We start from the raw sequence: 12,973 nt of genomic DNA, 5'->3' as shown, positions 1-12,973 counted from the left end.
CTACAAAATCAATTTTTGTTATCAACTTTTTTATGAGTGAAAATGTGAAAAGACTGTTAACACATTTAATCAATGTTTAAAAAACTTTTTTCTTCTTTCATTCAATTGTTCTTACCAATGTCTTAATTTTATCATAAAGCTCAAATTCATTGTCTAGAGTTGGTGGATTCCTTTTTAATTAATCATTAATTCTACAAGTATTTAATCATATTCAATATTCATTCAACTAGTACTCTAAGGCATTAGGTGTTCAAAATTAAAATATAGCAAATAACTTGTTAATTACTATGATATTTCTTCTTAAGAACTTTCTATTGACATGTTAAGGTAATATTAATTATTAGAAATTCTCAATTAAATAAGTTCAATGATGACATTCACATATACATCATTTATATATGCAATTTAATAAATGAGATCTATTAATTTTTATCCAATAAAGATCATTACATATATATTCATCTATCAAGATTATTAATGTCTTATTTACAATAATCCTACAATCAAAAACAATTTAGATTAAAATTATAAATGACTTATTTTTCATTATCATAATCTCTATCATGACAATAAACTTCTAATTTTAATCAAGAACTTGTCAAATTAACAATTTAATAAAACAATAAATATGATAATAAAATAAAGAACAATTCTTTACTAAAATTGATAACATTATGAATTTGATTTTGGACATACATATTTATCTCCAACATATTTTGCTTGAGTACTATCCATTAACGCCTTTGTTTTCCCTTCACCGGATGAATAATTAGTGCTTTAATTAATTACTCTATGTAAACAATTTTTATAGTAGTATTTTAGTTTCTAGTCCTAAAAAGTAATTGTTGCATTATCTACACATTTTTAACTCGTTATAGTTTATATACAGTTTTTAACATGTTTTAATCCTGTAACTGTGGATAACAGAGACTAAAACGAATAAAAAAATATATGAATAAGGACTAAAACAAGTAATTTTAACATACACATTGAACTAAAATCTAAACATTGTATAAGTATAAAAACAAAAGAGTAACTAAATGATAGTTAATTAATACAGTCGTTTACTAGAATTTTGCTACATTAATTAATACAACATTGCTGTATTAATTTCATCCTAGACATGTCAGTGTTCATCAATGAAATAGTGATACTCTTCTTTATAATTGCCAAATAGGAGAACTCCATATAAAGAACCTGAAAGAAAAGTGTTTTGTGTTTAAGGAGAGGGATTCCAAACTCATGAGGTCCAAAATGGTGCTCGCAGAAACTATAACAAACCAGCTTGTTATGTGCAAGCAATTGATGTGATAACTGAAAAAATTATGGAGCTGCACCAAGCAAGGCCACCAAAAAAGGTTGGCTACTAACACTGAGTGGGGACATTTGTTTTGTTGCAGAACTCTTTGGCATTTATATTTTGTCTAATTTTCTAACAGCACATGCTATTTATTATTTTGATTGATTAATTCAATTTGAATGTCTCCCAACACTCCTAGGCCCATTCCAGCCAGGTAGCAATATCTGCACACACTTGAAACAAAGTCTTTTCAACATACTAATATAATATCTTCCTCATCATTCCCTTCCCAAGTTTTTTCCAACCACGTGTTTCTCAGTGCCTTCGTTACTTGAAAGTGTTTTTCTTTCTTTTTTGAGATACTATCAATTATTATCTTCTCCCTTCTCTTTTATATTCTTGGGTCCTTGGCTAGTCATGAAATTTGACAAAAATTGAGACATAAAAAAAATCTACCAGTATTTGTTTAATATTGTTGACTAGAAAATTAACAAGCCAGATTGAAGAACAGGTTTGAAACGTGTTTTTTTTTTTTTGTCTGTGGACGTCGATGATAACAATTTCCACTAATACTTTGGCTGGAGCATTCATAGTTATCTAATGATGGCATTAATTTTTTGCATAAATGTGTTAACAAAGCCGTGCGTTTAATTAAGCCATTCATTGAAGGTTTAGAAGATTGATGGTATGGTTGGAATTTGTTTTCAAAATAATGCAAAAAAATCAACTTTCCTTGTCTGATTTAATCTTAAATGTATCATGTTGAATAGACAACTTATCTTGATATATTAAATAACCAGCTTACTTAAAAAAAGACGAACACGAAATTGACGTCACTAATTCTTGTAGAATGACATGTAAAAAGATGGTGGTGAGTAACTGTTTCTATTCCAAATGAATTTGAAAATATTGGAAGACACTTGTTAAAAAAGTAAAAATAAGCATTTAACATTTGTTTTAAGTAATTAAAATAATAAATAAAATATATCTAATATTCTTTAATTACCGACCATAATTTATAATTTGGAAAAAATAATTTTAAAATTATTAAATGTGATTGAAATCCATACCTAAATGAATCTAATCCTGGGTGTATTTATAATGAGATATGAGTAAAGAATTGACTTTTACACTAACAAATGTAAAAGATATTTTTATTATCAACCAATTAAAATTTTTATAAAAGTAAAAGAGGAACCATCTAATATACCTGTGAATTTATGATGACTTTCACATAAGATTATTTTGTGAAAAAAATTTACACTTGAGAAAAATATTATCAAAATACAAGTAAAGTGAAATCTAATATCAAATATGAATGAAAAAATTAAATATCATATAAGTAAAAATAAAATTTATAAACATAAATATTATGTTTTAAGTTAAAATAAATATTATGTTTTAAGTTAAAATATGATATAATGTTTATGTTTATCTTCTTGAGACTATTCAACATTGTTATATATGACAATTTTGTAAATTTTTACGATAACCATCTTAAAAACAAATTATATTTTTCACAATATTAGAAATGATTTTTATGACACCAATAATCAAAATTGGAAATCTATGGTACAATAATATGGCTGATGATTTTGATTATTGTATTTGGACTTAGCAATATCAATATGCTCTTTTTAAAATGAAAAATCGTGAAGATTGTTGGATAATTGTTTCAAGTATATTGCTGAATCACATGTTACATGAAACAATTTAACTAACGCAACATTAATCATATATATTACTTTTAAACATGGTATCTGGGTATTAGCACAGTATTGGTGTGGCAAAAAACGATGGAGAAATGAGAAAAATCAATATATTGCCGACTTACTCTTCTTGTTAATGTCAATAGGGCAGGCTTCCTTTTCTTTGTAAATAAAAAAAAAAAAAAAACTAGATGAAAGAATCTTAAGAGGCGGCAAAGAAACTTTTGCAAAATTTAGAAAGGAAGAGAATGACTGTGCACATTAGATAAGGGATCAAGGAGCTAATCTCTACCAAAAAAACAAAATAGCAGCAACAGTACATTATCCATCATCTTCCAATCCTCCACAATTTCTATAGACACACGTTCACACACAATTCCACAAGCATCAATTAATCTAACCATTTTATGAATAATGAGTTTGTGTTTTTTATGCAATGTATTTGTCCTATTTTAGTGTTGGTATGTGTGAGAAAGAATATTGAAATGTTTTTATTAATATGGTGTATGATATAATTGACAATTTTTTTTGTATATAAAACAATAATTATTGAGAAAACTAGTCTCCAAATAAACTTTAATATCTAAACAGATTAGTATTTAACTTTTGATTAAGAAATAATCTTAGTATTTTATTAATATGATACGTGATATAGTTGATTTTTTTAAAGTACGTGATCAAATATTCAATATACTAAAAGAGTAACTATTGTGAAAAATTGTCTCCTTTGATAAATTTTGACATGAAGAAATCAGTATTTGATTCTTGACTAGAAGATATAATCCAGATTTAGAAAAAATAAATATTGAAATGTTTTTTTTTTTAAGGAGAAGAAGAGTGTGGGACCCGGGTAAATTGGCCATAAAGTCTGAAAAGTCAACAACAGTTCCATCTTCAAAGCTGCTTCTTTCTTCAATCTTCAGTTCGTCAATGGTGACTGCTCTCTGTCAACCAATCACAAAATTTAGAATTTTCAATGTATCATTTTTAACTTAAATACTGGTACTAATAGTATATCCTATTGTACTATGTCTTGATTATATATTATATAGACACACAGAGATAGAAAGAGAGAGAAAGAGTCTAACTAGAATTTTTTTTCTCTCTTTCATAACCTAGTGAGACTCTGTGTCAGAGTTTGTGAAGTGAATCCCATAATCATGAAGAAAGGAAACTTGGGACTTGGTCTCAAACTCTCAGTTCCTGTGTCTGATCAATCTAATTTTGCCAGGTTCCTGTGAGTCTCGCCCTCTCTCTCCCTCTCTCTCTCTCTCTTTGTGATGTGTGTGAATGTGATTGATTAATTATGTTTGGCTTTTGAGCCAATTGAATTATTGGTATGTGTAGGACTGAAAGTGGGACTTTTAAGGATGGGGATCTGCTTGTCAACAGGGATGGAGTTCGAATTGTCTCTCAGAATGATGTCGAAGCTGTAACATATTTCTCTCACTTTTTTATGCATTCTTTGCCTTTGTAATTGTTTATTTGTTAACAATGTGTTTATTTCATTATGTGTCCAGTCCGATTGCTCAATTATTTGTTTTTATGCATTTGATCTTTTGGATCTGATGAAATGCCTGATAGATAAGATAACAAGGGATTCATGATTTTTCTGTAGATTCCTTATTCTCAGGTTTCCATACCCAAGTGAACTATTATATGATTTAAATTGAATAAAAAAATTATGAGATGGATTATTTGCTGTTTCTCCTTGGCCATTATTTTTCGTGTGTGTGTGTGTGTTTTTGGGGGTGGGGATTGAGCCTACTTTCACTTTTCCTAGCCTTTGCTATTGTTTTTTAAATGAACCTGATATTGTTGACGAGATTATGCATTTCTCATCTTATTTGCATTGTCTTTAATCAAATGGAGAACAAGTTGCAAGTTTATGAAGTGAAATTGTGCTCAGCATACGCCATCCACTTCATGAGCCACTAAACAAATTGAGTCTTTCATTTCTACTCTTAAACGAAGTTTGTTGCATAAAACTGTTTGCATTCTGAGTTAATGTTGGATCCTCTTCTTCCTTCCTACGTCTTATTTTTTTTTTTTTGGGTGGGACTCGGAGGCTTTCATCAATTTCTGATGTATTACACTGTCAATCATGAAAAAAAAAAAAAATAATCCGACTAATTATATTGAAAAACTTCCTATGCATACTCTTATATGGTCAATACATTTTAGAAGACAAAATGAGTTGATTGTAGATACATAGCCATGTTAAATGAGGACCCAAATTTATAAGTGAGTAAGTTTAAATTTGTTCCTGTTAAACTCCGCATATCTATTGTTGTGCATTCCAACCAGTGGCTTATGGTATAAAAAGAGCAGGACAAAGGAGAATTGAACATTGAAATTCGTGCATATTTTTTTTATCTAGTCACAATACACAATACAATGCTGGCTGAATTCTGACAATATGTTGTGTATGATTCTAACATTCATGTTATTTTTTCAGCCACCTCCAATCAAGCCTACAGACAACCAGTTAACTTTGGCAGACATAGATGTAATCAAAGTTGTTGGAAAGGGAAATGGAGGGGTAGTTCAATTGGTGCAACACAAATGGACTAGTCAGTTTTTTGCGTTGAAGGTACACTTGCTGCATGTTGCATACCATGCTCTGAATTTGCATGGTCTGTTCTCTCATTTTTAGTTAATTTATCCTTTTGTATTGGCATTGTCTACCCATATTACATACTTTTTGATAATGTCATTCCCCTCTCCATTACATCCATTTCATAGAGCAAGGGTGTTTGAAAACTTGTTTTCTCTTGGAATTTCAGTGTCACCCAAAGTCATTATTGGTAAGTTTCATAAAATGTTATTTCTTTCAATCAATATTTAATGATTTAATTTCATTAGGAGTGGTTCATTTTCATTCAAATAGTAATTTAGTTCAATGCTATTATGCTGCCAGTGCTTTCTTTCTTTGTTATGTCAGAACATGATATGAACCAATAATTAGGAATGGGAAAGAAAAGAAAGATTTTATTGAATAGGATGAAAAGAACCAGGAATAGGAAAGAAATCTCTCTTCCAAGGGTCTCCACTCCAAGGATTTCCCCTTCAAAAAGAGCTAATGCTCTATTTACAAATGACAACTTATTCTCCGAATCTTGCTATCCTACCTCCCCTATTTATATCTAATTAACCCCTCTAACTAACTGGTTAATATTCTAAACTTTTCATCTCCTTATACCTTAACAGAACATCATTTTGTTCACCCAACTTCGAACATTTGAATTGTGTTTAACATACTGATTGAAAGTGGTTCTCTTCCGTAGGAACTTGTATATATTAATCAATCATTGAACAAGACAAATTTAAACTTGTATTTAACATCTAAGGTCTTCAATCCCCCCTCCCCCTTCATTATTGAAATGTTCAGTCTTTTGTCATTCCTTTTCTATTAATTTTCCTACTAGTTTTTGAAAATAGAGCAGCAATGATTGGGTAACATGTCGCATATTGGTTTCCCTCCTGCTTTTAGCAATTTTAAATTTCCCTCTTGCTTGGTTAACAATTTAGTATTTGTAGTTGTACTAATAAACTAATTACTTTCATTTTTTTCTGATATATTCACAACCTTAATGTTATCATTTAAATCTATTCCTCTTTTTTCATTTGTCGCAATGTATGCATTCTTCACAATTCAGGTAATTCAGATGAATATTGAGGAGTCTATGCGCAAGCAGATTGCACAAGAGCTGAAAATTAATCAACAAGCACAATGTCCTTATGTTGTTGTCTGCTACCAATCATTCTATGAAAACGGTGTCATATCAATCATCTTAGAGTACATGGATGGAGGTTCCTTAGCTGATCTGCTGAAGAAAGTTAAAACAATTCCAGAGGATTATCTTGCTGCCATCTGTAAGCAGGTACGGAGTAAGGAATTTCCCTTCAGTCTAGTACCCATAATTCTTTTCACTGAATCGCAAACAAGATCTGATCTCTTTCTTTTTTAATGATGTAGGTGCTGAAGGGTTTAGTTTATCTCCACCACGAAAAGCATATTATCCACAGAGACTTAAAACCTTCTAATTTGTTAATAAATCATATTGGTGAAGTAAAGATTACTGACTTTGGTGTGAGTGCAATTATGGAAAGTACATCTGGTCAAGCAAATACTTTCATTGGAACCTACAACTATATGTCTGTGAGTAATATGTACAAGTATATTTATCATTTTACCACCAAAATTTACCAGTGTTTCCTAGAATATACAGTAACAATCACTGCCAATTTTACAGCCAGAGAGAATCAATGGAAGCCAGCGAGGCTACAACTACAAAAGTGATATATGGAGTTTGGGACTAATATTACTTGAGTGTGCTTTGGGTCGGTTTCCATATGCACCGCCTGATCAAAGTGAAACATGGGAAAGCATTTTTGAGCTTATTGAAACCATTGTCGATAAACCTCCTCCTATCCCTCCTTCTGAACAATTTTCTACAGAATTTTGCTCATTTATCTCAGCATGGTAATTGTTATATGTGATACTAGTTTTAAGCAGTCAAGAGTCTTAATCCACCATAAGAAAATGAAAACACAACCAAACACACACACAGAGAACACTAACATAACGGTAGTAGTTTTTTAAAGGTCATCCTGAAATTAGTGCATGGATGCTTGAGTGTTTATGTTGACAAACCATTATTTTCATTTTTTATTCTTATTTTTAAGGTATCTTTCATAATTTCATTAAACAAACCATTTAAACATGTATAAATATTAGCACCTTCCATTACTATTCTGCTGCCTGTTTTGCCAAAAACTCTATTTCACTGTGTGCTTTTTATGTGTCTACTGATCTTCCTTTTTCAATCTTGTTGTTTAGTCTACAGAAAGACCCAAAGGATCGACTGTCAGCTCAGGAATTAATGGTATGCGTAAATCTTGCTTATGAACACACACCATGTAGAATATTGTCCTTCTGATGCTATATATTTGATTGAAACTCCAGGCACATCCTTTTGTCAACATGTATGATGACTTGGAGGTGGATCTTTCAGCTTACTTCTCAAATGCAGGATCTCCTCTTGCAACCTTATAAAAGTTTGTATGTTCCAATCTTGGACTCTATTATTAATTTAAGTAAAAGGTTATTCTTTTGTTCTTTACTTGCGAATCTATCAGGTGTTTTTGAATGTAGATCCCTATATAATGTATTGATTTTATCATAAGTAGAAATATTTTTTCTTTTATATTAAGAATTTGTTTTTTTGTTCTGTAAATGATACTAAGGGTATTGTTTTCTAAATTATGATGATAGGATGTGCTCTCATGCAACCATGCAGTTTCAGATATTAATATTTCTGTATAAATCTGAGTACCTTCTTTCTAAACAATGAGTTATTTGTAACTGTAGTTTTCCATTTCTGTTGTACAGCCCTGCTTGCAAATGAGGAGCGTTTGCAGATGAGTTGAAGAACCAGCTCCTAGAGTCACTTCAAGGATTCTGTATTTAGTTGTTGAGTGATTGAGTTCAATTTGTTGAGAAACTCAGATGCAAGGGTCAAGAAATTGCAATAATTGACATTTGAAGAACTTTAATGCTGAAGTTAAGTATCAGGGGCTACTTGCAACAAAATGTTTGAAATTTATGATTGCAACAAAACGTATCACTAGGATTTGCCTGAGTTGCTGATAATATGATCTGATGTACAAATTTTCATGAGATGAAAGTTTTGTCAAGCTGTCCCAAATGAACGTTTTGAGTCACACTAGGTGAACAGTTCCTCAAGTTATATTTGAGACTTTTTATTTGGTTAAAGCTTGTCAAATTTCCTGATTGATGATGGGTTTTCATTGCTTGCAAATTACATATCAAATTTAAGACTTGGAACCATTTTGTTACGTGATGCCCTAGGGATGACATATCCGCATCTGTAGTCTTCAGTTGCTGCTTTGTTTCGTTTTCTGTTTTTTCTCTTTACGTAACCAAAATAAAATAAAATTTAAGAGTGTCTCCAAGGTGCGTATGTAAGAGACAATGAGCTGATCAATTGATTAGCTAACACAATATTGGCTCTTAACATTTAAAAAAAAAAAAAACCTTTGTTATGCTTGGAAAGTTCTCAGAGACAGAGTGATAACTCATCCAAGCTGAAGGTATCCTTGTAAAGTGCAAATATTAGCATATATAACTTAGCTTAGCCCTGGTGAAAAACTGACGGGCTAAAAAGTGCCAATGACTCTAAAATACAATAAATCAATAGCTTACAATGAAGATATGCCAGATGTAAAACACATCACTTTATGGCTTTCTCTTAATTTTTCTTTGAGCCTTTAAGTCTATCACAATTACAGAGATGTTATCTTGGCTTCCCCTGTGGATGGCAAGCTTAGTTAGATACTCTGCAGCTGACTGAGCTGCAGGATCCGCTCCTTCACTGCGTCCTGTTGTGCCGTTGTCACCATACTTCTTGTGCCAAAGAAGGATTCGCTTCTTTGCAACCTCGCATGCTTCTTCATTTGTCATTACATCCCATAAACCATCACTTGCTAGAATAAGACACTGATCATTTTTTTCTCGACGCACAATATTGACTTCAGGTTCTGGAATTATCCATGGTTTCAGGTATCTATCACCTGTTGGGCAAGAAGAAAAATTAGACAACAAAGATTATTTGAATAAGAAATTTATGTAGAAAAAAAGTTGTAGACTGAAATCACATTGAAGGAAGCGTACTAAAGTCACCTTTTGCTCCAAACGTATTGAAGGATGTGGAATGAAAGAAACTTATCTTGATAGGTAAGACTTAACTTTAAAATAAAAGAAGAGTTTGTGCTCTATGTACTAACACTGTCAAAATTTCCACAATCATGATAGGTAAGACTTAACTTTAAAATGACTATTTTTAAGTTCATAAACTTATTATACATGATTAGATGACCATGTAAAAATTGCATACATTGTTGTTTACTTGTAAAAGAACACTTGCATAGAAGAACAATGTATGTCCTCACATTCAACTTCAGCACAGACTCATGATTAATAATATTGTATTGTAGTAGAGATGTAGAATTGAAAAAATAACGGTTAAATCATTTGATTATAGTTTCATATAACCACATAATATTACAAGAAAACCAATCATATTCTAGAGATCATGCAACAAACACATACCTATGGACCTTGACATCGCCAAGACACCAAGAACTCGATATCCTTTCCAATGTATGACTCTTCCTCCCGCAGCTTCTATCCGAGCCCGCTCATCCTCTCTATTTGGCTGCAAAACAGGAAGTCAAGTTTCCTCTATCAGACATCTTCAGCTTCTAATATACATTCACCAAAAATACTATAAAACTAGAATGAAATGCCTTACTTTGTGGTCAGAAGACAATGGCATGGCTTCTTTTCCACGGTATAAGACAGTTCTTGAATCTCCACAATTTGCAACTATGATGTGGGTTTGGCTTAAAATGGCAACCGCTGCAGTGGAGCCAGCAGTCTCAGGAGCAACAGTTTCAATATTAGACTCAGACCCACCACTGTTGTTTCCTTTGTTACTTGCACCAATTCCTCCAACCTCATCATCCATTTTCTGAAAACAATTGATGAATGCTTTCTTCCATTGGTCCTGCCAATCATCTCTCCCATTTGTTTCAGCCGAACTTGATTGTGCAGTCTCTATCTCCTCAATCAACGTTGAATGAAGACGTTCCTGGCAGTAATTGGCAACCTATGAAAACAAAACACCTCATCAGTGAAACACTAATTTCAACAATACAATTTGTATAATTTGATAGAGTATTTTTAAGCCATACCTGAAGGCCCCCATGTCCATCGTAGACAGCAAAAAAGTGGGCTAGTGACTGTTTTCCATTCTCATTCACATGGTCATTAATCAACATCTGTGAAGAAACTTGAAAAAGTTGAGGTCTAACAGAAATAGCATCTTCCATCTCCTGTCTCATTCCACAAATTGATGAACAACCCCAGAGAGGGCCACTATTCAATTTCAAAGCATTCGGGTTGCTTGTTCTCCATGTTTTATTCTCCCCTGGCAACTGATCAAGAAGCACAGCGGATGGTCTAGGATCAGACTCATCTGATCCACTTTGATCCTCGTTAGTAATATCCATAGCAAAACAAACTGTGTCCTCCACTAGCTTCGTTGATGGACACAGCTTGCTTATTCCAGACTTACCATCAACATCATCATCCACCTTAATGATGATTGGTGAATCTATTTCAGAAAAGCTACTCTTCCACAACGCAGCTTCCTCCCTACAAGGATCACTTTTGCCATTAGCCACAGATTGAGAGCTTGAACTATGCAGACACTGAAAATCCACTGCTAACATTAATTCATCTTCCTTTCTTGCCTGGTTAAGGCCTTCATTCAAGACCCAATTACTCTCACATTCAATAACCATTTCTGAAACAAGAGCAGCTCCAACTTGATTCTCCTTTAAACACTCCACTGCCGGATTTAACATCAAAGCAGCAGCTGCTGTATTTGCCATAAGCTTCAGCCCAGTTATCTCCATGTGAGTGGTCACTGCAGACTCCTTTTGAATCAAATTTCCAACACCAAGTGTAAAAGGTACTGCAACACTAGAAGATATTTCCTCCATTGGTTTACTTTGCCTTGTAGCAATAGTCTTCTTATCCTCTAGTATCCAATAAGTTGCTGTCCCTTTTAACCACTTTTTTTCCACCCTTTTCCCTCAAGCCTCCTCCTTTCTATGATATAATTCCAATCGACATCAAAACACCAAGAAGGCTCCTACGGCAAGAAATTGAAGGAGTTTAGAACCAACCTCCTAAGGAAACAGTCAAATACAGTGTAACAAAATTCAATTCTAAGGTTATTTTTATTATTCTCAAAGACTAGAACAAACAAACAAACAAAACAGCCCACAAGATCCTTTCTGAATTCACCTGTTTTGGACTTTTTATAAGCCAAGAGAAGAGGTCCCAAAACCTTGTATTTCTTCCTCCTTATGATCGATCCCCGGAAAAACCAGACAACAGATTATTCAAGAAACTAAGCACCACCAAATAATTGACAAGGTAACTGCCTTATCCCTTTCTAAAACGGAGTCAAGGGGGAAATGGGGTCATTGAAAATGAAAAAAAAAAAAAAAAAGCAAAGGAAATAAGAGAGGTTTCCTAGATCTGAGGCAAGTCACACCGGCCACTGAAATTTCCTTTCAATTCCCTGGGTTTTTTTTACCTCTTTGTGTTCCTTTCATGTGTCAACTACAAGAAGCCTTCACCACCCACCCCGCAAAATGAATAATAATCATATCAAACCAAAGGCAAATAATTTTGGTCATGTCAACTCGTACCCACTTTGTGCCTTCACCATCTATGCTGAAAACTATGCCTAGATTCCTTCTCTAAAGTGCACTCAGTTTAATACAAATAATGAAAAAAACATAAACTTTAATTCAGTAATCTGAGTTATGAGTTATATTTACCTTCGTAAAATGAAAATAGTGCATGAAAAGTGAAGGGAGGGAATGAAGGAGGAAGAGAAACCTCAACAAGCAATATGCAGTACGAACATAGTATTTCATTCATGGTTTTTTATTTTTGAGTTTTGACGATTAAAAAAAGAATAAAGAGAGGAGTTTCAGCTTTTGAAAATAAATTATATTACGCAACAGATGAATATGTTTTCTTCCTTTCTTTATTTTTACAAACAAAAAGTAAATGTATTATTAGCAGGCTTTCCATTTCTTCCCCTGCATGACCGACACATAGCCCTTTCTTTTTAAAAAAATAAATAATAATAATTAAATATTTAATCGTTGGCTTGAGTTTTGTTACATCGTTTCCCAAGAAATGGAACTCTTTCTTTAATCTACCAATACAAGAGTAAGACGTGGAAGTCATTCTAATCTCAGTCTCTCTCATCCATTATAGACTTTAGCATCTTTTCCAAATGTGCTCTTTATTTTATATACTATGTTATGTTATTCACTGTTCATTGTTGATCAA

The 12,973-nt window shown here is 32.5% G+C and overlaps 2 protein-coding genes across 7 annotated transcripts; one reads left to right on the top strand and one right to left on the bottom strand.

Moving 5' to 3' along the window:
• The first annotated feature begins 3,866 nt into the window (after positions 1-3,866).
• On the top strand, positions 3,867-8,788 carry LOC100789734 (mitogen-activated protein kinase kinase 2). 3 transcript variants are annotated; one of them, XM_006593876.4, is made up of 10 exons: positions 3,867-4,011; positions 4,129-4,246; positions 4,357-4,441; positions 5,468-5,602; positions 6,669-6,893; positions 6,989-7,171; positions 7,266-7,495; positions 7,853-7,898; positions 7,979-8,074; positions 8,405-8,788. In XM_006593876.4, exons 2-9 carry the CDS (start codon positions 4,170-4,172, stop codon positions 8,066-8,068), a joined length of 1,071 nt encoding a protein of 356 aa, XP_006593939.1. In that variant the 5' UTR covers positions 3,867-4,011; positions 4,129-4,169; the 3' UTR covers positions 8,069-8,074; positions 8,405-8,788. The 3 variants fall into 3 exon arrangements, with proteins under 3 accessions (XP_006593939.1, XP_006593938.1, XP_003542344.1); XM_006593875.4 differs by having other exon boundaries at positions 3,905-3,942; XM_003542296.5 differs by having other exon boundaries at positions 3,905-3,987.
• Positions 8,789-9,135: 347 nt separating this feature from the next.
• LOC100789207 (protein phosphatase 2C 77) lies at positions 9,136-12,649 on the bottom strand. 4 transcript variants are annotated; one of them, XM_006593874.4, is made up of 6 exons: positions 12,451-12,649; positions 11,909-11,967; positions 10,789-11,790; positions 10,347-10,703; positions 10,145-10,250; positions 9,136-9,606 (listed from the first exon to the last, which is right to left on the bottom strand). In XM_006593874.4, the coding sequence occupies exons 3-6, from the start codon at positions 11,599-11,601 to the stop codon at positions 9,272-9,274; spliced, it is 1,611 nt and encodes a 536-aa protein (XP_006593937.1). In that variant the 5' UTR covers positions 11,602-11,790; positions 11,909-11,967; positions 12,451-12,649; the 3' UTR covers positions 9,136-9,271. The 4 variants fall into 4 exon arrangements, with proteins under 4 accessions (XP_006593937.1, XP_006593935.1, XP_040863939.1 ...); XM_006593872.4 differs by having other exon boundaries at positions 10,789-11,753; XM_041008005.1 differs by having other exon boundaries at positions 10,789-11,753; positions 11,909-12,649.
• Between the last annotated feature and the right edge of the window lie 324 nt (positions 12,650-12,973).

This window comes from Glycine max, chromosome 13 (assembly GCF_000004515.6).
Source record: "Glycine max cultivar Williams 82 chromosome 13, Glycine_max_v4.0, whole genome shotgun sequence".
NCBI lineage: Eukaryota > Viridiplantae > Streptophyta > Magnoliopsida > Fabales > Fabaceae > Glycine > Glycine max.
This window is presented reverse-complemented; position numbering and strand designations above follow the sequence as displayed.

Excerpts from the sequence above, each read along its gene's own strand:
- LOC100789207 (XM_041008005.1), bottom strand. The coding sequence starts at position 11,601 with ATGGAGGAAATATCTTCTAGTGTTGCAGTACCTTTTACACTTGGTGTT. Across the intron at positions 10,704-10,788 it reads ATGGACATGGGGGCCTTCAG|GTTGCCAATTACTGCCAGGA; the intron begins GTATGGCTTAAA and ends TTGTTTTCATAG. Across the intron at positions 9,607-10,144 it reads GGCGATGTCAAGGTCCATAG|GTGATAGATACCTGAAACCA; the intron begins GTATGTGTTTGT and ends CTTGCCCAACAG.
- LOC100789734 (XM_006593876.4), top strand. The coding sequence starts at position 4,170 with ATGAAGAAAGGAAACTTGGGACTTGGTCTCAAACTCTCAGTTCCTGTG. Across the intron at positions 5,603-6,668 it reads GTCAGTTTTTTGCGTTGAAG|GTAATTCAGATGAATATTGA; the intron begins GTACACTTGCTG and ends TTCACAATTCAG. Across the intron at positions 6,894-6,988 it reads TTGCTGCCATCTGTAAGCAG|GTGCTGAAGGGTTTAGTTTA; the intron begins GTACGGAGTAAG and ends TTAATGATGTAG.